The 26,523-nt window shown below is 34.7% G+C and overlaps 2 protein-coding genes and 1 long non-coding RNA gene across 5 annotated transcripts in view; 2 read left to right on the forward strand and 1 right to left on the reverse strand.

The window, feature by feature from the left end:
- SOAT1 (sterol O-acyltransferase 1) overlaps positions 1–21,638 on the forward strand; it is a 99,648-nt gene extending 78,010 nt beyond the window's left edge. The window contains exons 7-16 of one of the 2 annotated variants that reach the window (XM_077157126.1): positions 445–727; positions 1,623–1,701; positions 2,195–2,276; positions 2,570–2,615; positions 5,305–5,434; positions 7,110–7,207; positions 12,859–12,957; positions 13,981–14,116; positions 14,644–14,789; positions 17,384–21,637. In XM_077157126.1, coding sequence (XP_077013241.1) covers positions 445–727; positions 1,623–1,701; positions 2,195–2,276; positions 2,570–2,615; positions 5,305–5,434; positions 7,110–7,207; positions 12,859–12,957; positions 13,981–14,116; positions 14,644–14,789; positions 17,384–17,440 — 1,156 coding nt within the window. In that variant the 3' untranslated portion in view covers positions 17,441–21,637. Of the gene's footprint in view, positions 1–444; positions 728–1,622; positions 1,702–2,194; positions 2,277–2,569; positions 2,616–5,304; positions 5,435–7,109; positions 7,208–12,858; positions 12,958–13,980; positions 14,117–14,643; positions 14,790–17,383 lie in introns of both variants that reach the window. The other variant, XM_077157127.1, reaches the window with a different exon arrangement.
- Positions 394–26,484, reverse strand: LOC143680693 (uncharacterized). The gene is made up of 3 exons (XR_013174137.1): positions 25,374–26,484; positions 24,876–24,949; positions 394–852 (listed from the first exon to the last, which is right to left on the reverse strand). It is a non-coding gene; the product is annotated as an uncharacterized LOC143680693 (long non-coding RNA).
- Positions 26,384–26,523, forward strand: part of AXDND1 (axonemal dynein light chain domain containing 1) — a 259,424-nt gene continuing 259,284 nt past the window's right edge. For both annotated transcript variants that reach the window (XM_077157121.1, XM_077157125.1), the window contains exon 1: positions 26,384–26,516. The gene's annotated coding sequence lies outside the window, so the exon portion shown is untranslated. The remainder of the gene's footprint in view (positions 26,517–26,523) is intronic.

Genomic DNA, 26,523 nt, shown 5'->3' on the forward strand with positions numbered 1-26,523 from the left:
AAGAATTCTGTATGCAGCATATAAATTTTCTATTCTGATATATATTTAAGATTAAGTTCCTAAAGCTAAATAGCTTTTTGGAATTTAAGTTTTGAAAAGCATGATTAATTCTTTTTAGCAAAAAAAACAAAAAACAAAAAAAATCCTAATTTTTAAGAAGACATAATAAAAGTTGTAAAAATTTTATGAATATGAAAATCAAATCTTTAAGAACTTCATTGTCTTTGATCATATAATCTTAGGGCTTTTAGGAAAATTTGTTGTTGAGAGAAATTTGAAGCAGAAGGATAGACCTTAGAGTTAGAAGTGGGTCTCTGTCTAACAGAACCATACATCCATGGGGTATATTAATGTTACAATGTTTCATAATATTGAAAGTTTGGGAATGCAATATATATAAAAAATTTACTTCTTTATTCTTTTTCTCTGTTTTTTTCCCCCTAGGCTGGTACTTGAATTCAGTCTGTTGTCTTATGCTTTTGGCAAATTTTCTGTCGTTGTTTGGACCTGGTGGGTCATGTTCTTGTCTACACTTTCAATTCCCTATTTCCTCTTTCATCGTTGGGCCAGTGGATATAAGAAGACTTCCCATCCAGTAATCCATTCTCTCTTCCATGGATCACTTTTCATGATGTTCCAGATTGGAGTTTTAGGTTTTGGACCAACATATGCTGTATTAGCATATACTCTGCCACCAGCTTCCCGGTTCATTGTTATACTTGAACAGGTATGCTTTCAAGTATTGCACAAAGCAGTGCTCTGCTTAGTTAAATAATAATAATACAGGTATTTTGTTATTTTTAGTTATATTAACTTAGATAAATTGTCTTCTCCACTTCTTTGTGCCATTATCTGTAAAATTAAAGCATTAAACTAGATTAGTAATTCATCAGTTAAGTTTTATTCAGTGTCAGTGTTCTCTGACTCTTTAATAGTTGAATTAAATTATATTGAACCATTCTGGATAAATTAAAATTTTGTTCATCAACAGTTTTTATAAAAATCATCTAAATAATAAAAAATATTTTTATAAATAAAAACTCCATTTTTGAAGTATCAAATTCTTGTTTTATCATAAAACTATTCCCAGCTAAATAAAAGATTTATTTAAGTTTGATTTTGTGCCCGCCAGAATTTTCTGATTTATATTTGTTGTCTGTAATGTATCCAAAGTTTAGAAAGCTCATCTTTTTTTCTCAATTTATGTTTTTAATGCTTATATAATATATATAAATAATAGATAAAAAAATGAATTGGAGTATTTTAAAAACTAGTTTCAAATAGTAAAAGCTCAAATAATGAACATATTCAGAGAAAGTTTTATGTTATTGATTTTATCTTTATTTGTTCCATTTCAGAACACTTTCTTTGAACGGATTTTTAGTTTCTTAATTTGCAATATACTGCAGTAAATAGTGCTGTTAGATTCACAATAATTCTAAGAGTATATATCCTTTAGAGTTAGTTTTTTTAATTTGCTTTATAAGAATAAATTTGGGTTGATAAATGCAAAATTAAATACTTCTTTTGTGTGAGTATATCTAGTGTTGTTCTCGAGTTGCCTGTGGGAAACAGGACATTGATAGAAAATGTATCTCATTTTTTTTCCCCTCTTTTTGTAGATTCGTTTGGTAATGAAGGCCCATTCGTTTATCAGAGAGAATGTCCCTCGGGTACTAGATTCAGCTAAGGAGAAATCAAGTATGTAATTCCATTAGGTCAAAGGATTATTGATAGGATATTTCAACCTCTGGATTTTACTGAGATGGCACATTAAAGATTGTCTTTGGTTTTAAGTATGTAGGTAGGATCCATACCGATTTGGAAAGCTTTCTCATTGTTTCCTGCTTTGCCTTTGTATCTATGATTTTAAAAAAATGATCATCTGACTATTTTGGAACTTTGCATTATTTTTACCCTTTTTTACACCCGTCTGTGCTTATTCTTTGGGAACTGCTGCTTCACATTCTAGGAGTTATCTAGTCATAGTAATAACTTACTTTAGAAGTATTGGCAATATTCAATTGATACAAAAATAAAGGAAAAGAAGTTACTTCGGAGATCAGGACAAAACAATGTGAGAAAGGGAAGTAGCCTTATTCTTTCCTGTTCTATGCTTATTTTCATTTTTTTAGGTTTGCTGGGAGAAATCAAAGAGCCCCAGACTGATCTAAGCATAGCTTTCCTTTTCCAGGCACTGTTCCAATACCCACAGTCAACCAGTACTTGTACTTCTTGTTTGCTCCAACACTCATCTACCGTGATAGTTATCCCAGGTAACGGCACAGTGATGTAGAAATGTGGTGAGGACCAGAAGGGTGGCATGAGTGAGGCTGGGTACGTAGGCAGGGGTGAATTCAGAATTTTAATATTCTCTTTGGGATGGGAAGTTCTAAATCATGATTCTAGCAGTCTGATTTGATATGGTAATTCTTGACAGAATTATACAGGTATTTTATATGTTTATAACTGATGTTCTTTGTGAGAAATATTAATTGGAAGAGTATTTGTTAAAGTTTAATTATTTACTTTTTTAATTTAGAAAATGTATTTTGTTTCTTCCTTGTAGGACTCCCTCTGTAAGATGGAGTTATGTTGCTATGCAGTTTGCACAGGTACTTTTTTTTTAAACTGCCTAATGCCTAAGGTGTGTTGATTGGTGGGAGATGGAGATTCATATTTTCAGGAATAATTTTTTTGTTTTGTTTTCTTTTAAATTTAAAGATTATTTTTATTTGAATGTGACTAAACAACTGTCATTAAACTAAGTGGCAAGGAAATTTGAAAAATGATAGTCATATACTTCTCTTTTTTGGAAACATAAAAATACAATAAACTCAAACACAGGAATAAAAATAATCTTGGAATTGTGACATATCTGAATAATTTCCTTGGTTTCTTACTCATTTGGCAAAAACATAAACTGTTTTAGATTATTTAATGAAATGGTTCTCTAGTGACCTGAAATATTAGCACAATTATATAAGTCACTGTTTCTGAAACACTCTAATCCATCATTTTTTAAGAACATGGTCTTCCTACTTTTATGTTGAAATACTGAATATTGTAAAATCTATTGACAGATCTCTTGAGGCTATGCCTGTAACCATAGAAGAAAAAAATGAATTTTTTTTTCACAGTTAAAAAAGGTAGCAGCCATATTTTTCTGGCACCCTGCCACTTCTGAATTAATATAGTTTATTTGTGACTCATTGGACTCTCATCTTGTCATTGCTCAAGTCACTTCCTACTATACCTAGGGTTTTAATGTCTTTTTTTTCCCTTCAGACTTCTAGATTACTATTTGTGGTAAGGACACATTAATTTAATTAAAGGGAAAGTTTTAGGAATTATTTTCCAACTGAAATGTATTAACTAAGGTTAACTTTTTTTTCCCCCATATTTACAATAATAATTTAATCTAGTTAAAGTATTGGTAAATTCATGTCTGCTCTGAGTTCTGGAACTCATTTTGTTGAGACTATGAAGAACTGTTCCAGTACTATAAATAGTGTTTGTTTTGTCAACATAAAAAGTGATTTTCGGGCAGTGCAACACTGGCTCAGTGGAAGAACTGCCATGCTGGAGACCCGGTTCCCAGTACCTACCCATGTTGAAAAAAAAAAAAGTAATTTTCTTCATTTTAAAAAGATATATATATATGTATTTAATATATTTATTGAGAAATCTTCACACACATACAGTCTATCCATAGTATACAATCAGTGGCTCACAATATCAACACTTAGTTGTGTATCCATCAGCGTGATCATTTTTCGAACATTTGTATCACTCCAGAAAAAGAAATAAAAAGAAAAAACTCATACATCCCATACTCCTTACCTTTCCCTCTCATTGACCACCAGTATTTCAGTGTACCAAACTTTTTACCCTTTATCCCCCTCTCCTATTATTTATTTATTTATATATATATATATTTACTCATCTGTCCATATCCTGGATAAAAGGATCATCAGACACAAGGTTTTCACAATCACACAGTCACTTTGTAACAGCTGTATCACTATACAATTGTCTTCAAGAATCAAAGCTACTGGAACACAGCTCAAAAGTTTCAACTATTCCAATACTCCATAAACTAAAATGCAATGTCTATATAATGTGTAAGAATAACCTCCCAAATAACCTCTCAACTCTGTTTGAAATCTCTCAGCCTCTGAAACTTTATTTTGTCTCATTTCTTTCTCCCCCCCTTACAATCAAGAAGGCTTTCTTAATCTGATGATTCCAGGTCCCAGCGAATCCTGGGTGTTCTGTCCCACATTGCAGGGAAATTTACACCCCTGGGAGTCATATTCTACGTATTGGGGGAGGGCAATGAGTTCACCTTCTGAGTTGGCTTAGAGAGAGAGAGAGGCCACATCTAAGCAACAAAAGAGGTTCTCTGGGGGTGACTCGTAGGCATTATTATAAGTAGACTTAGCTTCTCCTTTGCAGCAATACGTTTCATATGGGTGAAGGCCCAGCCTTTTGAATTGGTTGTCCTCACTGCTTGGGAGAATATCAGGAATTCCCCAGATGGGGATGTTGAATATTTCCTCTCTCTCCAGCCCCACAATGGGGCTTTGGAAATACTTTTTTATTCACTGACCAAATTACTCTAGGATATATCGGGGCATCACACTAACCTGTACAAACCAATAGTATTTCATGCCCTATTCAAGATTCCATGTACTTATGGTATTCAGCTGAACTGACCATACAAGTTAAATTAGGTAATGAGCTACCCAAAATATTAATTTTTCACCAAATAAACATCTCTCCCTAAAAAGATTATTTTAATTAAAGTAATTTCATTTGGTGCCTTCTGTAAGCATCTACATTAAATATTAATCCCCCCACTCTCCCTCCCCCACCCCATTTTTTTTTGGGGGGGGGGAGTTGTTTGTTTTGGGGTGGAGGATATGGTTCCCTCTTCCTGCCCCAATTACCAGACTCGAATCCCAGAAGATCCTATTTTAAATTCTTACCTAAATTAAATATCTGTTACATGATAATTTAGTTTTGTCTTGGATTCATGTGGCAGAAAAAACAGGTTCTAAAAGACTCTGATCTTTTAAGAATGTTCTTTGGTGTAAAGGGTTAGTTAGGTAGAAACTAGGCTTGAGTAATACTTCTGAAGTATTACAGTTTGGTAGTCTTAACATGCTGTTTTTAAATGAAATATGTGAGTGTGTATGTTGGTTCAAGAATCACATGAACTTTATTTTGGAGTTGGAAATTATCTGCTATTTTTCCTTATCAAATCACCATTATTATAACTGTATCTTGTTTATGTTCTAGGTTTTTGGTTGCCTTTTTTATGTATACTACATCTTTGAAAGGCTCTGTGCACCCTTGTTTCGGAATATCAAACAGGAGCCCTTCAGTGCACGTGTTCTGGTCCTGTGTGTATTTAATTCCATCTTGCCAGGTAAAGTGGGTACTAATTACTTTGGTCATTCATAAGTCACAGAGAAAATAAAAAGCAGTTGGATATGAATGCCTTTGGTTTACCTCTTTTTCCCCATAAATACACCTGCACATCTATATCCCTCTTGACTTCTCCATCCATCTCGAAAATGAGGTGTCCTTCTAGTCTTAGATCAGTCCTTCCCTTTGTCCTCTGCCTTTCATTCACGTTTTACTTTCTCTGTACTGTGGACAGTACATTTTTATGCTTTCTCTTCCCATTGACTATTTAATTCACTATAACTTTTGTTTCTAATCCTACCAGATCACTGAAATGGCCTTTGTTAAGACCACTAATAACATCCTGATTCCAAAACCAGTAGATGGTTTAGCCCTTATTCTGTTTGACCTCCATGAAGCATTGAAGGCTGTTGACCACTTTCTTGCCTTTTGAAATCTTTCTTGCCCCTGTTTCTTCTTCTCTTCCTGTCTCTTTAGCTATACCTCGATCTCCTAACTTCATTCATTCTACTTATTTCTTTCTAGAATTATGAGTGCCTGATATGTGCCAGGTATTGAGGATATAGCAATGAACAAGACATACATAGTCTTTACCTCTGGGGGCTTACAGTTTCCTTCATTTACTTTTTCTATTTTCTTTACCCATTAGCTGTTGATAATGTTTTCTGCCATCACCTTCTTTCTTTCTTTCCCTCCCTCTCTACCAGACTTCCTCCAGGAGGAAGTAATTCCCTGACTGTTCCAAGACTTATACTAGTAAAACCTGTATCTTTCACTAAAAAAATAGCATATGTGTATATATTTGTGTGTCTTCCTCACTAGGCTGTAAATTCCTTGAGAGCAAATTCCCTGTCGTATGTCTGGCACACAATAGATTCTCTATAAATATATTTTGAATAAACAAATGAATGGAGTGGACATATAGAAATATACTTTACAATATAGTGTTAGTGTATACTACATGGTAGGATAAACAAAATGAGGAAAGACTTTGTTTCATATTAGTGATGACATTTAACATTAGGTATTGAAAAATGGACAGATGTTTCCTAAACAAAGAAGTAGTAGAAAGGTCCTTCCAGGTAATGGGATGGATACAAAGATATGGAGTATTTTAGAATAGCAGAAGTATAGTTGTGGTTGATGATTACAACATCGAGAGTAGAGTTTTGAAGATAAATTTAGACGAGGGTTTGTCGTTCTTATTACTATAGACATATTAAGTTGGGTAATTCTTTGTTTTAGGATATTTAGCAGCATACTGGCCTCTACCGACTAGATGCCAGTGGGGACTATCCCTACCCATGAGTAACGACAAGCAGAAATGTCTCCTGAATTGGCAGATGTCCTCTGGGGGGCAAAATATCCTACATTTGAAAACAACTTATTTAGAGAGATGTAGTGGGACCAGATTCTTAAAGAGTCTTTATAAAATCTACATCTAAGGATTTATGTTAAAAATAGGCTGTCATCTATGAAATCAACATGGAAATTATTGCTTCCTAGAATTAAAATAATTAATTTCAAAAGAGCATTGTCCCATCTCTGCAATGGTTAAGCAGGAATAATAATTTTATTTTGTAAATTAATTCCAGCTAATTGAATGATGACATAATTAAGGGCTTGGTATGTGAGTCACTGGGAAAGATTCTTAATATTGTTCATCTTATTTTTAGGTGTGCTGATTCTTTTCCTATCTTTTTTTGCCTTTTTGCACTGCTGGCTCAATGCCTTTGCTGAGATGTTACGTTTTGGTGACAGGATGTTTTATAAGGTAATAAATATACTTGAACTGATCTTTATTTTTAATTTAATTTATTTCCTTGTAAGTTACTAAGTATTTAAGGGCTGTTGACTACCAGCTTTTTAACATAAGCATTATAAAGTAATTTTCTTTCCACAAGTTTAAACAATATTACATCTGAAATCCTGAAACATATAACTAGCATAGCTTCATCTTTTCTTCTACATATAATATCTGCTTCCATAACACAGTGAATGGTTTCTGCTGCATTCTGTGAGGATATATTGATGATTAAGGTAGGAACATACTTGTTCACAGGATATTATGAGACTTCTTTATCCATTCCTCTGATTCTATAGGAGTAACTTTATCAAATTATTTCATTTAAGGCAGCTGAGCCATTCAGGAGGGAAATAACTTTTCCCAATTATTTTTAAAGTCATTAGTTCTTCTTCAAATATTTTTATACTTAACACATTGAAATTAAACTCTAGACTAATGCCAGAGTGGCTCATAGTGTTCTTTAATCCTATCCAAAACCCTGTACAGTTTTATTTGTTCTTAGCTTGTCAACACTTCATACCTCCACTCCTTTCTCAAAGAGACAGTAAAGTGAATTGTGGATTTTAGATGTCCAATTTCATTTTTCTGATCTTAAAATTGAGAGTAGGAAGTACAGGCATACCTTGGAGTTCAGTTCCCCATACTTGGGTTCAGTTCCAGATCACCACAATAACGTGAATATTCCAATAAAGCAAGTCACAATCAATTTTTTTGGTTTTCCAGTGCATATAAAAGTTATGTTTACACTATACCATAGTTTTTCAAGTGTGCAATAGTATTATGTCTAGAAAAGCAATGTGCATACCTTAATTTATAAATACTTTAGTAGTAAAAAATGCCATTTTTTTGCTGGTGGAAGGTCTTACCTTAGTTTTGATGGCTGCTGACTGATGAGGATGGTGGTTACAGCAATTTCTTAAAGTAAGACAGTAATGACATTTGCCACTTTGATTGACTTTTCCTCCCATGAAAGATTTTTCTATAGCATGTGTGGCTGTTTGGTACCATTTTACCCACAGTAGAACTTTCAGAATTGGAGTCAAACTCTACTGCTGCTTTATCAACTAAGTTGATATAATATTCTAAGTCCTTTGTTGTCATTTCAGTAATGTTCACAGCATCTTGAAATGGAGTAAATTCCATTACAAGAAAACTCTTTCTTTGCTCATCTATAAGAAGCAACTCCTCATCCATTAAAGTTTTACCATGAGATTGCAGCAATTCAGTCACATCTTCAGGCTCTACCTCTAATTCTAGTTCTATTGCTATTTACTTACTCCCCTGATATCTTGACCCCGTCAGAGTCATCCATGTGGGTTGAATTTACCTTCTTTCAAACTCCTGTTCATGTGATAATTTTATGTCCTCCCATGAATCATCTAGGATGGTGAATCCTTTCCAGAACATTCTCAACTGACTTTGCCCAGAGCCGTCAATGTAATGACTATCAATAGCAGCTGTAGCCTAATGAAATGTAATTCTTAAATAATAAGACTTGAAAATTGAAATGACTCCTTGATCCATGGGCTGCAAGATGGATGTTGTGTTAGCAGGGATGAAAACAACAGTAATCTCATTGTATAACTCCATCAGCGCTCTTGGGTGACCAGATACATTGTCAATGTGCAGATATTTTGAAGGGTATCTTCTTTTCTGAGTAGTAGGTCTCAAGAGTGGGCTTAAAAAATTCAGTAAACCATGTTGTAAACAGATGTGCTGTTATCCAGGCTTTGTTGTTCCATTTATAGAACACAGACAGAGTGGATTTAGTATCATTTATAAGGGCTTAGGATATTCGGAATGGCAAATGAACATTGGCTTCATCTTAAAATCACCAGCTGTATTATCCCCTAACAGGGAGTCAGCCTGTCTTTTGGAACTTTGAAGCCAGGTGTTGACTTCTTCTCAATAATTATGAAAGTTCTATATAAACTCCTGATATAAGCCTGTTTTGTCTGCATTGAAAATCAGTTGTTTAGTGGAGCCACCTTTATCAATTCTCTTAGCCTGATTTTTTTGATAACTTTCTGCAGCTTCTGCATTAGCACTTGCTGCTTTACCTTGTACTTTTCTGTTATGGAGATGGCTTCTTCCCTTAAACCTCATGAACCAACCTCTGCTAGCTTCAGACTTTTCTTCTGTAGTTTCCTCAACTCTTCTAGCTTTCATAGAATTGAAGAGAGTTTCAGTCTTGGCTGTGGATTAGTCTTTGGCTTAAGGGAAAGTTGTGGTTGGTGTGATCTTCTATCTAGACCACAAAACTTTCTCCAGATCAGCAATAAGGTTGTTTTGCTTTCTTACCACTAGTGTTTTCACTGACATATAGCACTTTTAATTTCCTTAAAGAACTGTTTTCTTGTATTCACAAATTGGCTGTTTGACATAAGAGGCCTAGCTTTTGGCCTGTCTTTGCTTTTGACATGCCTTCCTCAAAACCTTAATCATTTCTAGTTTTTGACTTAAAGTGAGTTATGTGTGACCATTTGAACCCTAAGAAGTCATTTTAGGATTATTAATTGCCCTAATTTCACTATTGTTACATCTCAGGGAATAAGGAGGCCCAAGGAGAGGGAAAGAGACTGGAACGGCCAGTTGGTGGAATAGTCAGAACACACATCAATTGCTTGCTATCTTATATGGGTGTGGTTCTTGGTGCCCCAAAACAATTACCATAATCAGAAATCACAGCTCACCTTACTGGGATACAATATTTCACACTTTTTCATTATTATTATGAGTTACCAAAATGTGACAAGCGACATGAAGTGCAAACATGCTGTTGGAAGTGATGTGAACAGACCTGCTCAGCACAGTGTTGCCACAAACCTTCAGTTTGTGTAAAAATAACTGCAATATCTGCAAAGCTCAGTAAAGGAAAGCACAGTAAAACAAGTTGTGCTGATATACAAAGGGGCACCAAGACTTGAAAGAGGTCACTGTCTTACTCCTTAGGTACCGTACATTTTGCCATTAATAATACCACTAAACAACTTTTTAGTGTTAGCCTTCTATTCAGTTTATATGACCGTAGAATGCTTTCATTTTTCAGAAGGATAAGGGGTTTACTGATTACTGTTTAGGTGAATGTTAGATTTAAACCATCTGTAAGTTCAAGTTTTCATTGCAGACTTACTAGCAGGGGTTAATAAATTACCATCGTAACTTGTTTGATAATGAGACAGTGAACCAAGAGACTTAATAATATTTAGAACTAGAATTAATATCTTATTGAACAGTTAATCAAAATGCCTGTTTTAAAATTGAGATGAAATTTGCATAACATGGAATTAACCATTATAAAGTGTACAACTCAGTGGCATTTAGTGTATTCACAATGTTGTGTGACCACCACCTCTCTCTAGTTTTAGGACTTTTTCATCACCCCAGAAGAACATCCTGTAAATCACTCATTGTTCCTTCTCCCCTTCATTCCTGGCAACCACTAATCTACTTTCTGTCTCTATGGGTTTGTTTTTTCTTACTGATTCATATAAAAGGAATTATAAAATATATGATCATTTGTGTCTGACTTATTTCATTAAGCATAATGAGGTTCGTCCAATTTGCTGCGTGTATCAGAACTTCATTCCTTTTTTTAAATTGTGGTAACATTTACAACACAGAATTTCTCATTATAATCATTTTCACGCATTCAGTTTACATTCACAGTGTTGTGCAACTGTCACTATCCTCCATCAACAACATTTTTCATCACCCTAAACAGAAACTCTGTGTCCATTAAGCAATGACTCCCCATTCTCTTCCTCTGCCACTGGTACTCTACTTTCTGTTTCTATGGTTTGCATATTCTATTTATTTCATATAAGTAGAGTTATACAATATTTGTCCTTTTGTGTCTTGCTTATTTCACTCACCATGATTTCTTCAAGGTTCATCCATGTTGTAGCATGTATCAGAACTTTATTCCTTTTTACTGCTCAATAATATTCCATTATATGTATAAACCACATTTTGTTTATCCATTCATTTGCTGATGAACATCTGGGTTGCCTCCACCTTTTGGATCTGAACAGTGCTCCTGTGAACATTAGTTAACAGATATCTGTCTGAGTCCCTGTTTTTACTTCTTTGGGGTACATACCTAGACGTGGAATTGCTGAGTCATATGGTTTAATTCTATACTTAACTTTTTGAGGAACCATTTGACAGTTTTCCATAGCAGCTGTGCCATTTTACATTCCCTCCAGCAGTGTATAAGGGTTCCTATCTCTCCACATTTTTGCCAACAGTTATTTCCTGTTTTGATTATTGCCATCCTAGTGGGTATGAAGTTGTAACTCCTTGTGGTTTTGATTTGCATTTCCTTAATGACAGTAAAATTGAGCATCTTTTCATGTGGTTATTGGCCATTTGTATATCTTTGGAGAAATGTCTTTTCAAGTCCTTTGCCCCTTTTTTAATTGGGGTTTCTTTTTGCTATTGGGTTGTAGGAATTTTTTATATATTCTAAATGCTAAATCCTTATCAGAGATGATTTCCAACTATTTTCTCCCATTCTATAAAGTTGTTTTCACTTTCTTGATAATGTTTTTTGATTTACAAACATCTTTAATTTTGATGAAGTCCAGGTTATTTTTCTTTTGTTTTTTGTGCTTTTGGTGTCATATCTAAGAATTCATTGTCAAATCCAACGTCATGACCATTTATCCCAGTGTTTTCTTTTAATAGTTTTGTATTTTCAGTTCATATATATTTAGGTTATTGATTAATTTTGAGTTAATTTTTTATATGAAGTGAGGTAGGAGTCCAACTTCATTCTTTTGCTTGTGGTTATCCAGGTGTTCAGCACCACTTGTTAAAGAAGAGTATACTTTCCCCATTGAATTGTCTCGTCACTTTGTTGAAAATCAGTTGGCTGTGGATGTTTGGGTTTAATTTCTGGACTCTCAGTTCTGTTCCTTTGTTCTATATGTCTGTCTTTGTGCCAGTATCAAACTGTTTTGATTACTGTTGTTATGTAATAAGTTTTAAAGTTGGAAAGTGTGGGTCTTCTAACTTTGTTTTCTTTTTCAATATTATTTTGGCCATTCTGGGCCCTTTGTACATCAGAATTAATTTAAAGATTGGCTTTTCCATTTCTGCAAAATAGACCACTGGAATTTTGATAGGGATTATGTTGAATCTGTAGATGGCTTTGGGGATTGTTGCCATCATAACAATGTTAAGTGTTCCAATCCATGAATGTGGGATATCTTTCCATTTAATTAGGTCACCTTGAATTTCTTTCAACAGTATTTCAATATATAGGTCTTTCACCCACTTGGTTAACTTTATTCGTAGGTGTTTTATTTGTTTCATATGTTATTGAATTGTTTCTTAAATTTCATTTTTGGATTTTGCCTTGTTGGCAGGTTGAAACACAACTGATTTTTGTGTGTCAGTCTCATACCTTACAACTTTGCTGAATTTATTCATTAGCTCTAATAGTTATTTTGTGGTAACCAAAATGCCTTTTCTGATTTTCCAAAGTCAGTGTATGGGCTATTTATTATAATGTGCTTGGTGTACTGTATTATATATGTGTATTATCTAGGAATATGCAGGATTTTTTGTTTTGGGTCTTTGTTTTCATTTGGATACCTTTAATTTTTCCTTAGGATTGGTGGAATTCTACATCCTACTCCAACTATTACAGGACCTGGAATGTGGTGGTCCATGACTGGCTATATTACTATGCTTACAAGGACTTTCTTTGGGTAAGACTGTTCTTTATAAAATGGAGATTCTTTTCCAAAAAGTATTAGTATTTTGCAGCTGAAAGAAGTTACACTTAAGTGCTCATTGAGAAAAGATGGTATATTTGGTTTTCTTGTGAGATTTTACCTCTAATATCTAATACTGTATTTTTGCTCTGGATTTTATTTTACATGTTTTCAAAGTAACAATGTGCGGGTGGCCCTGGAAGAGTAGAAAGTAATGGTAATGAATCATTTCTTATGTATCCCATTGCCACAAATAATCTCTCTCTGGAATTCATTCATTCATTTATTTTATTTAGACCCTATGTGTTGATTTACAATAACATTTATCTTTGAGATTGATAAAATGTCATCTTTAATGTCCTGGTTGAGTAACTCTGGAGTCTCTGGATTACAGTCCTTAATTGTTAGGTAACAGCAATATTGGGCTAAGTGATAGCATGTGATGAAAAAGCACTTAATGTCATTACTGGTTCTGTCATTCATAAAGATAATTTCACATGTAGATGAGGCATGTTCCTTACTTGTTAGGTAACCGCAATATTGGGCTAAGTGATAGCATGTGATGAAAAAGCACTTAATGTCATTACTGGTTCTGTCATTCATAAAGATAATTTCACATGTAGATGAGGCATGTTCCTTACCCTTCTAAGCCTTAGTTTCATCACATATAAAAATGGAGAGAATACCTGCCCTATCTGCCATACATTAACTTAAAAATTGAGATCTGATGCGTTGTGGTTATATATGAAAACTGTTTTGTTTATCATAGTGATTTACAAATGTAAGTCACTACTTTGGAAAGATGCATAGATCTTTCAATATAGATATTTTTGAAAAGACTTCATTTTAGCAATATAAAGTTTTATAAGCTAATGTATTTTTCAGAATTATTTTAATACATTTGGATTAATCCCAGTAGTCTTGGAAAATGAAATATAAAATCAAAGAGATGCCTTTAGCATGTGACAATTATAAATCTTATATAATTCACTTTTAATATTTTTCTTTTTTCCTTAGTTTTTCTCTAAGAAGTTCAAATCTGCTGCCATGTTAGCTGTCTTTGCTGTGTCTGCAGTAGTGCATGAATACGCCTTGGCTCTTTGCTTGAGCTTTTTCTATCCAGTGCTCTTTGTGCTCTTCATGTTTTTTGGAAGTAAGTATCTTGCTGTGAATACTGGGTATTATGTTAAAAGAGAAAACTAGACAAAAAAATTGTAAGATCAATTGGAGAAAACTAGTTAGTAATTACAAACCAGTGTTTATCAGGTGGTAGCAACATTGACTTTGAATAACTATATACGACTTGGTTTAAGATATTTACACCTTGAAGTAGGAAAGTAAGTTAGATAATTTTTTGTAAACCGTTGTCCTGTTCAGTGTATACTCCCCTGGAAAACTGACCATTTTTGGGGTGGGTGAAAAGGACAAGTTAGTATATGAATATCCGTGAAATCTATTTTCACCTGTTCTGAATACTCTTTAATTTCCTATTAATTACTGATTAATAAGCTGCAACTCTGAAGTTCCATTTTTATTTATAGAGCAGTGGCAAGAATTGCATAAGAACAGTTGATGCTTACTGTGATTCTTAAAAAATGACAGCTGATGTCTGAGGCCCCTCATCTACTGATAGATTGTATTTTGTTAACTATATATTTTTTGTCATCTTTCTAACTTTAGTGGCTTTCAACTTCATTGTCAATGATAGCCGGAAAAGGCCAATTTGGAATATCATGATGTGGACATCTCTTTTCTTGGGCCAGGGAGTCATCCTGTGCTTTTATTCTCAAGAGTGGTATGCACGTCAGCATTGTCCTCTGAAAAATGTGAGTCATCAGTCAGGCTGGAATGGAAAAGCAGCCTATTTTTTCTCTTATTATGAGGATGAGCAGAATTGACAGGAGCGTACTGGAGGGTAGATGAATTAGTTTTGAAGGAAAGGAAATAAGGAATAAAAGCATTATGTTATTACCTGGTCTTACTGTGCAGTCCTTGAAATTTTTATTTTGGTTTTCTTCATATTGAAGTCTCCTAGTTCTTAGTTCTTTCATTATCTTTCACTGCTTTTTCTTTAGCTCCTTTTAATTTTCTTCCTGTTTCCTAAAATTATGGGTATACGCCATGATTTTCCACAATGTTAAGTGTCCCTCCTCCTGCTCTCACTAACCTAAACCTACAGATTTTATCACCCCTTCCCTTCCAAAGTTATTTATTCTTGGTAAAAATGTCAAAGAACACTGATATACAGGCATTCCATAGAGATATTGCTGGTGTTTTTCCAGACCACCACAATAAAACAAATATTGAAATAAAACAAGTCACAAGAATTTTTTCCAGTGTATATAAAAGTTGTGTTTATACTATAATGTCCTATAGCATTATGTCTAAAAAAACAATGCACATACCTTAATTAAAATGTGACACAGAAACATGAAGTGAGCACCTGATATTAGAAATATGTTGCTGATAGACTTGCTTAACGTAAGTATGCTACAAACCTTCAATTTGTAAAAAATGCAGTATCTATGAAGCATAATAAAATGAAGCAAAATAAAACAAGGTATACCTTTATCTAAGGTTCACCGTCTCTTAATTCTTTTTTTTCCTCATGTGTCAGTCTCATTTAGCTTTAGGGCTTTTTTTTCTTAAACATTTTTATTGACAAATCTTCACACATACAGTCCATACATGGTGTACAATCAGTGGCTCACAATATCATTACATAGTAGTGTATTCATCACCATGACCATTTTAAGAACATTTGCATCACTCCAGAAAAAGAATGACAAAGAAAAAGAAAAAACTCACACATCCCATACCCCTTACCCATCCCTCTCATTGACCACTAGTATTTCAATCTGCCCAATTTGTTTTACCCCTTATCCCCCTGTTATTTATTTATTTATTTATTTATTTATTTATTTTTTTTTAAAGGAAAGACAGAGAGAAGGAAGGAAGGATAGAAGGAAGGAAGAGAGGAAGAAAGGGAAACATCTTTTAAACATTTTCTTGTTTTATTGTATTTTGTTTCTCCGTTTTCGTTACATGGGCTGGGGCCGGGAATCGAACCGAGGTCCTCCGGCATAGCAGGCAAGCACTTTGCCCGCTGAGCCACCGCGGCCCGCCCCTGTTATTTATTTTTATCCCTGTTTATTTATTCATCTGTCCATACCCTAGTTAAAAGGAGCATCAAGCGCAAGGTTTTCACAATCACAGTCACACTGCAAAAGTAGTATCTTTATTCAGTCATCTTCAAGAATCAAGGCCACTGGAACACAGCTCAGCAGTTTCAGGTACTTCCCCCCAGCTCTTCCAATACACCATAAACTAAAAAGAGATGTTTATGTAATGCATATGAATTACTTCCAGGATAACCTGTCAGCTCTGTTTGAAATCTCTCGGCCACTGAAACTTTGTCTCGTTTCTCTCTTTCCCCTTTTGGTCAGGAAGACTTTCTCAATTAAATGATGCCGGGTCCTGGCGAATGCTGCTAGGGAGATTTACACCCCTGGGACTCATGTCCCACGTATGGGGCAGGGCAGTGAGTTAAACCTGCCTAATTGGCTTAGAGAGAGAGATAGGGCTTCCATTTTTAGCTACATGTGGATGACTCCTAAATCTAAATCTAGTACTAATCATTTTTGGTTTTCTTGTTAATATATGTGCTAGGGCATGTTCATAAGCACATAAAACTAAAAGTACCCTAAATCAAATTAATCACTTTCTCTTCCAAAGCCTCTCCTCTTTCTTTGTACTCTATGTATTTTATACTACCCTAAATGTCCTGCCTTATTTCTTACTAATCCCTTTTGTGAAACTGAATTAACTGCTCTTGACTCTCTATAATTATCCCTGGTTATGCTGCTCTTTACACTCAGATTCCACATGCCAGATTCTATTCTACTTTCAAACCCTACTTGCAAGCTTTTCCAAATTTTTTCCTCTCTCTTTCCTGCTTCTGAACTTTCTTAGTCCTTCCTTTCTTCCTTCTTTACATAATTCAGTGATTTTAAACAGTGCATTAAAGTCATTTATGTATATATTTTATCATCATCTTCTACCACCATTTAGATTTTGGGCTACTAAAAGGGCTGTGCTAAAAGAAGCAGGCAAGGTAGGAAACAGGAAAGGTTGTGCCTGTTTGGAATTTGGTCCGAAATCAATGAAGTTGTATAATTTTGAGTTTACTGGACTTGAGAATTTTAGGCATATTTCTAATTGAATAAATATGTACGGTAGATAAAGTTACTGAATGTATTTTCAATTAGTGAGCTGCTTATAGCATAAGGTCACTGAAATATTCTAGGATGTATTTTAGAGATGTACAGTATATAATTAGCACCCCTTAAGCAATTGCAAAATTCCATATACACCGTACACAAAATAAAATATTCTTCCACTCCTTTTTCCTCCTTTGTAGCCCACATTCCTGGATTATGTTCGGCCACGTACTTGGACTTGTCGTTTTGTGTTTTAAAAGCTTGGAGTGAAGATGGGTATTCTGCCTGACTTGGGGCCAGCAGCTATTTCAAGCTGTTACTGAAGTCATCCGTGTTATTTGGACCACTCCATGTTTTACAGATGGCTCACTCCATTCCTAGTCACATGAAGCTGAACTGTTGGACATTAACTGGAATCTGGTACTTAAGTAGGACTCTCTTTTTCTTTTGGGAGAAGGGAGACCAGTAAGTAGCTGAGGTAATGACAGATTTTGTTGGGTCATATCTGCTCAGACCTCATTAGTTATTTCCATGTATCTTTTGTTTCTTGACTTCATTGAATCAGAGACTAGACATCATATTTTTTTGGCTACTGAATTTGCCAAAAGGCTTAAGAAGAAATCATTTAAATACTTCTGGCTTGGAACATTTTTTCATGCACACTGTTTGAATGTATGCTAATTAAAAATGCAATTATAGAAGAAAAGAAAATAATTTAATGTGGAATGATTTTTTGCTATTTCTATTATAAAGAGAGAAAATGTCATCTATTTTCCAAAGATAATCTTGTAATATATCCTGTTTTTATATTTTTTATTTGAAAAAAAAGTTCAGTTCTACTCAATGTTTACTTCAGTTTCTCTATACAATATAAGTTATGATTTCTTCTAGAATTTCTGAGTTTAAATCCTTAATATATGTTGAGTGGATCAAAGTAGGAAGGGAAAAAGAACTAGCACAGGAGAAAGAAAAACATTTCCTCATTAAACTTCCAAAGTAATTTGTTTAAAGGTTTGTAGACTGAGTCATGTGTTTAAATTATTTTATCATGGAACTTATGTGGAAAATGACTTTTTTAAAATTAAACTTTAAAGTAATAACTTTTCTGAAGTTATTTAGAAGTATCTTTTGATATAATTATTTCATTGTCCACTATTGACATGTTTTTAAGTATTTTGCAGACTAGTAAGTCTGAAATATAAATATTAATCACTTTCATTAATGTTAAATTAATGATATTAAAGATCCAGAAGCTGGCTTCTGCATTTGCTCAATTATCATAATTTTAGTGATAGTTTACTTTAAGTGAAACACATTAATATATGATTGTTTTCAAAGAAATGTACTCTGTTATGTGATATTTCTATATTATTAGATGCCCATTCCTAATACAATGTTGTATGTAGGAATAATTTTGTTTGTGTATATTAGATATGATTATGTTTATAGAGTATTGAAAAGGCTATCAGAGGCCATGTAGTTCAACTTCTCACCTAAAGAAATGAGATTTATTTATTATCTGAATAATTATTGTTACTTGGAACAGCCAACTTAAGAGGTTATCTTGCTATTCTGAGTGTCCCACTGTTACCCAAAAAAGTTTTGGGAACTCTTTTTGGAATTGTTTTAAACTCAGTTTGAGTATAGCAAGATGATGAGAGTTTCTTGATAGTCACAACTTAATTCGGACCAAAAGTAACCAGCAAAATTTTATTCACCGTAACTTTAAATTAGATGAATTGAGGCAGATTTCAAAAATCAAGTCCAGCTTCAACAAAAAAAAGTACACCGCAAAAAAGGTTATTTAAAAAAAAAAGTATCCCTCATCTTCTTAATACAATGATATTGTAATTGTAATGGAATCATAACCTCCTAACAAGATTGCTTTTAATATATCTTATAATCTCTAGTATTTTTCTTAAAAATTAAAATGAGTCAGTCACTTTGGATTTGTAATCACTTTTTTTTTTGCATGGGCTGGCACCGGGAATCAAACCTGGGTCTCCAGCATGGCAGGCGACAGCTGTGCCTGCTGGGCCATCATGGCCCACCCTGTAATCACATTTTAAATATAATGAGGGAGCTGAAAAATACAAATTGGTCTAAGACTTGTTTATGAATAAGTCAGTCTTTTGAAACAAAAATTGTTTTGTCTGAAACTCTAGTTGTTAAGAAACATGGCATTCTTAGGTCTATATTCCATTAAGTACTGGGAAGATATACTTTCATGAGAAGATTTTGTTGCTCTGTAGTGATTCTGAATACTGTGTTTACTGGACTGATAAAGGCTTTTTTTTTTTTTAATTTTCATCTTATCTTTTATTAGTGATCTTTCTGCCCTAGATTTCAAGTGACAACAAAGGATACTGTATAGAACTATAGACTGTTACAATGCTGACTATCCTAAGAAAGTTTCAGAAACACATAACACTTAAGGAACTTACGTGTTTCATTGCCTCTTCCTGTGAAATAAACTAGTTCAATAAACATGAGTTTATTATTAGCAGCTTTTAGCAAAAGTCTCTTCTTTACCTCTTACTCTCTCTAAACAAATAAAAACTACAACTAAAATCTCTTGGCAGTATGTTTCAGGAAGATTTACTTACTCTTTTGCTAATAAGGCTGAAAATTATTTTCAGTTACTTAATGATAAGCCTTTTCTACTGAAAAATAATGGGTCGGAAATTTTTTTACCATGAAGACGTGTTAATGATACTTATTATTTTGGGTACATTATCCAGTAGAACAACCAAGCATATATTCCACTTTCTCGTTAAATCTCTGACTTGGTCTTCTAGTACCTCTGAGTGTTGGGTAAATGTTTAGATGCTTTTATTCTTATTCCTGGATAATGAAGCAAAAAGTTTTCTTTTTGGTTTTGGGGGTATTAATCTACTGTAGTTGCCTAGATAAAGTTGCTTGTCTCATGTTAGAATTTGATTAGAAGATTGAGAGTGCTTTTAACTGGTCAATTAACAACAACATTTTGGAGCAAAAGGAGTGGGGGAAATGTTTCTCATTTTCAGTAGTTACAAGGTAAAAATAGTTATTAGCAGGTAAAGTACAATGTTTAGTCTATGTTTGCAAGCATAGATTATGTTGTAGAATTAATTCATTTAATACAGGTAATTTTCATAGTAATTTAAAAAGTATAGTTTCCTGAAAAATTGAATCTTGAAGTCTTTAGAGAAGACTTGAAAGAACATGGTGTGTTTAAAATTTAAAAATAGGTCCTTTGGGCTGTATAGCCTAAAAAGATGTAATTTATGAATTGTTGAGTGAGGTCTTTTATCCAAAAAGATATCTTTGTTCTATATGGGTGTAAATAATTTTGAGTAAAGCTCACTGTTTTCCGTGGGGGACAAATACTTAGGTAAATTAACATAACACTATAGTAGTAAGGTAGCTTGCTGTAATGCAGTTAACTTTTGGTTTAGTTATAGAAATCTTTAAAAAAATAAAGTGTTACCCATAAACTTAGCATGTAAAAGATAAGCTATTTCTGATTGAAATAGCCCTTCTTTCTTGGTACCTCTATCTGTTACTACCCCAATATTTTGAAAAATATTTGAAAACCACTGGTATAGTGAAAAAGAGCACGGACTTTTGATTACAGTACCCCATACTCATTAGCAGTGTGATCTTGGGCAAAATTATTTAATTGGTGAGAGCCACAGTTCTCCTCATTTGTAAAATGGCATCAATAATTATCTAATAGGGTTGTTTGTAAAGCATGGGCCCTGGCAAAAGTAGGGCCTCATATTGTCTTTCCCTCCATAAATTCTAAAACGAAATCCTTATTATCTTATGACTCTTTTAAAATGTGAATGTTTTGAACACTGCAGTTTCCCAAATGCAAGTCTTTTCCATTTACTCCACAGGATGATATGCTTTGACTTTGTATTGTCATGGATATAATAGGGTGTCCTAAAATGGAATTTACCCTTTTTTTTTTTATGGTGAAAAATTTTATATATTCAGAATTAGGCAGCTGGGCTCAATTTAGATGATTCCAATTTTGTTGGGACATCCAAAGCATATCACAGTCAGGAACTAGTCGAAGATAACCCTTCTCTCCATCAGCCTGATTAGAGTGTTGACCTTGGCCAAGTTAATGTCATAAAGCTTCTTCACAGCCTGTTTAATCTGGTACTTGTTGGCCTTGACATCCATAGTTAACACACAAGTGTGTTGTTGTCTCTGATCTTCTTCATGACTGACTCGGTGGTCGGGGAAACTTGATGATGACATAGTGATCTAGCTTATTTCTCCTGGGCACACTCTTCCTTGGGTTGTCTTCAGAGACACAGTATCTTGGACCCATGCAAGATGGGTGGTGTTCAGATCTCCATTTTTTTGTAACTGTGGATGTCTTAAAGCACTGCCTTGTTGGCCTTCAATGCCTTTGCTTTGGCTTTGGGAGGGACAGGGGCTTCCTTCTTCACTTTTGGTGACATCCTGGTTAAAAGCTATACAATTATTTTAAATACGATTGTAAAATGCATTCACTCATGTTTCTACCTCATCAAAATTATTTTCAGATTTATCTGCTTTAGCATTAGGGTGGGATAGAAAACTCAGAAATGCATTTCTGCTATTACCTAGGTACTTAATGTCTAGAATTAGTGTGTATACTCTACACTTAGTTTTAGAATTTATGAAGGGGTAGGGAAGTAAGGACTATCCCATCTGCTAGTGTAAAGAATGCTTATCTTCTTGGAAGACAGACTTTTTCTTAATGGATAATTTCATACATTTATCAATGAAATGTATTAAGTGTGACTTGCTTACTAATCTTTTGTAAAACTTCATGTAATTTATGCATTACAGTTCAAATACACAGACACACACACATACAAAATACCAAAGATAGACCTGTCTTGGATATTGTTTCTGTATTTTCATTATTTCTATGCTTTATGTTTATGACTAAGAAATTGAAGGAACTGGGAAATAAATGTTTTGAGGAATAAAATGTATATTATTGGTAAAGCTTATAGAAGGATTTGATTAGTTTCTAACACTACTAAAGTTTCTATCAGGTAATTACAGTACTGGAATCCTTTGTTGAGATAAAATGTTACATGTAAACCCAATTATAAAAAAGAGAAAATATAGCTACTTTTGTTGAAGCAGGGAGAGAGAGCCTAGAGCCTTTCTTGCTTGGAAGCCCCATGATATTCCCTCACCCTAAATTCAAAGACCAGTTTGAAAATCATTAGACAGTGATGATAATAATATTGATAATCTTTGGGTTAGTAGGAAAGCTGGTAATCTGTATATTCCACCAAATCTTTATAGCAAAGCTTCCATTTTTTCCCTCTAAAGGAGAAATAAGATTTTTAACAGCTAGTTTGGATTTAAGAAAAAGTGTTAATTTCAGAAGTGATATAAAGAACAGCACTTTAAAATCACCTTTGTGCTCCTTTTTTTTCAAAATGCTTTCTGCTTTATATTTACATTATTATATTCACATTTCTGCTGCCAAAAAACCCTTCCTAGTACAGTGCTAGCCTTTAAACTATCAGCCAGTTCACCCTGCTTTGTGGATTCTTTTGTTTTAATAAATGGTAAGTGTACTTATTTTAACTACCTTTGAAACCTGGAGCTGTTCAGGAGCCCACCAATTAGATAAAGATTAAATTCCATATGCAAATGTGCCAGTTCTTGGGTGGTAAAAGAGCTCAAGCTCCAAGTCAAGGCTCTGCTATTTGAGCCAGATTAACAGTTTCCTGTGCCTGTATCAATTTGTGCATTGACCCTTACTGCTTGAGAGCAGCAGAAGAATCACTTAAATCTGAAGTTGTTTTAAAGGTTATTCCATGTCTACTCAAAAATCCAATGATGTTTTCTTTTACCTGGATTCCTGTCACACACCCCCAGCAAATCCTTGTTTAATCACTGGAACATGACTCTGGTTAGTATGCATTGTATATTAGCATAAACTTAGAATTTTTTTTTAAACTTTAAAAAAGATATGTATATATATGTGTGTGTATATATATATATATACACACACACACACACAGACACACAAAATAGTAAAATTTTGCTTATGTGAAGAGTATGGTAAATAAATTTGGGAGAAAACCAAGTTTATTCAATATTAACGGTATTTGTAAATATATTTACATTTCATGTTCCTAAATGCTTTTCATCTTAATAACAAGCAGCTTCATGTGCTAAATATAACCAAAAGAGAAGGTTATAACTGAACAGGACATTCTTGTCTAGGCTAATTATATTATAGATTACAAAGAGATAGCCCATTTGTGACTTTTTGTATTTGCATCAAGAAAAGCAGGCTCTTCAACCTCCTTGCCCTATTGTAGGTCATTGTGTGTTGCTTGATTCCTGTTGCTATTGGACTTTTAAAACCTATGAATAATAAATAGGTCTTTGTAAGAAAGTTCCCCTGCTGCCCCCCTGCCCTAACTCTGCAAAATAAAGAAGGTTATAAATTGACGCTGGAGTCTAATAAAAAGAGAAAATTTATTGGCGTGAAAATGTGCCTTTTAAGATGAGTCTAGGGTAAACCAGTTTTGAAGCGAGATAGGTTGCTATCCTTTCCCTCAAAGACTACTACTAATAGGAATTTGTTATGCTTAGTAGTACTCCATGTTGTAACATTCTGTCCACAAATACCACAATGGATTTCACAGACCCTTATAGTAGTAACAGTCAGGAAGTATTCTCCAGTGGTTTATAGTCAAGTCCTGCTATACCCACTGTTCTGTTTTGCAAGATGAGTGGGGAGGGGCAAGTCCTTTCAGAAATTAAACGTGCCACTGTTTCTTGGACAAAGTGCCTACTGACTGCCATTAGGGGCAAAACCTCGGTGAGGTATTTTTTTCTTAATGAATTTCTGAAAGTTTAAGGATCCGTCCTTTTGAGCTCAGATATCTTGTATATATCTCCAAAGTAATCAAGCTCATGCTTCTGATTTATAAAACTAGTATAAGAGTTTATAAATTTACCATGAAGAATCTCACATGGAATGGCATATTCAGGTTGGCATGATCAATGCGTTCATCTCTATGGAAGATCAACTTATTGTACAATGAGAAAAATGAACTTACTCTTCTAGAGTGCATTATCACCATGCGCCAGGTACTATGCTAATATCCTGAAGATAACACTTTTGAACAAGACAAAAGCATATTTCTTCCTGTAGGCACACCCATGTAGGAGGAGGGTAGTTAGATAATTGAATACTGACATAAAACTTTAATAAAGTAATGGGAGACATTTATCCAGTTTTAGGGATGCCCTTTCCCTGAGAAGTGTTTGTCCAGCAGTTACTAGCTTTGCTTCTCAATGTCTCCTTTTAAAAGTTACTAATTGATATCTTCACTTTTGGCTACATTAAATACAAATACTGGCCATTTTCCCACATTCTGTTCAAGTGCTTGCAGATGTGTGTATAATCCTTGCTCACAGGCTTAGAAAATGAGGTGGTAAAGGGAGATTAGTGCACAACACACTGTTGTCCCCCACCCATGGTCCAGAATGTTTAGTAATCACTCTTCTGAGGTATGTTCATCTGACATACTGGGAGGCCCCCACCACTGAGATGGTGTTAATCCTGCTACAGAAGTCAGCCAATGCTGTCAATCACAATTAGCCTTGTTCATAACTGTGGCTCTGACAATCAATTTTTACTATGTTCGGCATTATTTAGAAAATCCTTACCTGTTTAACACTTGGCTGTGGTATTTTCCATCAAAGACCTCACTGGTATTTTACCGTATTCCATTTGGGGTTCCCTTGGTAAAATTAAAAAAATACCAGGGGTAATGGCTTTATCATATTGTTCTCGCATATGTTCTTATGTTCATCTATTCTTGTGGTTACTACCTTAGATACTTCCACAACTTTAACCCAGACCTGTAAGTTTCAGACCTCCGTGTGTATAATCAAAAGCCTCTCAGTTGTCCCAAAGGTACTGAAAACACAAGTCCGAAACTGAACGTTCTCCAAAGCCCTCCTCCAACCCTCCTTCCTTCTGTTCTCAGGTTCAGTAAATGGTACTGAATTTGCACAGTTGCACAGGATGGAAGATAAGAAGTAATCTTTGATGTTTTTTTTTCTTCACACAACAGATCCAATCACTCCTAAAATCTTATAGATTTTACTATGTATCTCCTGAATCTGGTTCTTATCACCATCTTTATCAATACCCTAACTTACAGTTTTCAACGTAGGTAAGAATATGAAAAGGTGGTTTATTTTGTTTCAGTACCTAAAGGTTTGATAAAACACGTATGGGGTAACCCTGGAACTTTGGGACCTTTGAAGTTCAGTATTGTGATTATGGTTCCAAATTAATGTGGAGTCACAAATTCGGTGCCGTGCAGAGGAAGAAAGGCAGATGACAAAGTTGGGGGGAAAATTACCTTCCGCCTTCTTATGCTTCTTCCCGTCGCCGGTGTTGATGGTTGCCAGTTCTTAAGATAAACTGTAGGGCTGTATGTATTTTAATTATTTGAAAATCTAGATAAAAAGAGTGAGTGAAGGTAAATAGGCAAAGGGCCAAAATGCTTAAAATGCTCAAATTGCTTGACTAGGAGGACAAAATGGTCCACTTAGCTTTTGTTTTGAACACTTTGCCATTACTTGGAAACCAGAGTCTTAACTCTTCCAATACAAAAAAACAGCAGAACTGGCCGATTGAAGACGTTTAGCCGGAGAGCGGCTTGGTACTAGGAATGTGACTTAACTAGGGAGCCAAGTTTTCTTTCATTCTGAAATTTATCTTCTAAACTAGGGGTTGGAGTTCCACCGACATTAACTATTTGCGACGATGGTCCTGTCTTAATACAAAATGCTCCCTGGTGGTAGTTGGGAGCGGGATCGCAGCCACTTGGTGCGAATGAGCTTATCGCGTTCTTTCCTAACAGCAGGTTTTTAGGCGAAGAAACCATGTGATTCTCCTCTGCCTCAAGCCAAAAGAAATGACCCAGGAAACGCCCTATGGTTGTTCCGGGAGTGGGCGGCGGGGTCGATGAACTGTCCAGGGAATTCCAGGGAAATCGTGATCGAGGATGCCAAGAACAAGGGCGGTATCCGCAATAAGGCCTCAATTGACAGGAACCCCGAATTTTTGAATGCCCAATTTCCTCTTGAAATTGGGTTTTGAAAATATGCAAATCCAACAACAAAGAAAGAGGATGCGGCAACGGTATCAATTCTTACGCGGCCCTTGCTCATATCCGGCCGCCCCTTCCGTAGAGGGCCGGAAAGGTCGTCCGGGAGGTAAACCGGTTCCGTGAGCGCCTGCGCCCTGGAGCCGGCCCGCTGCCGGAAGCCCCAGATCAGGAGCTTTCAGATTCCGTGAGAA

This window comes from Tamandua tetradactyla, chromosome 4 (assembly GCF_023851605.1).
Source record: "Tamandua tetradactyla isolate mTamTet1 chromosome 4, mTamTet1.pri, whole genome shotgun sequence".
In the NCBI taxonomy this organism is placed as follows: Eukaryota; Metazoa; Chordata; class Mammalia; order Pilosa; family Myrmecophagidae; genus Tamandua; species Tamandua tetradactyla.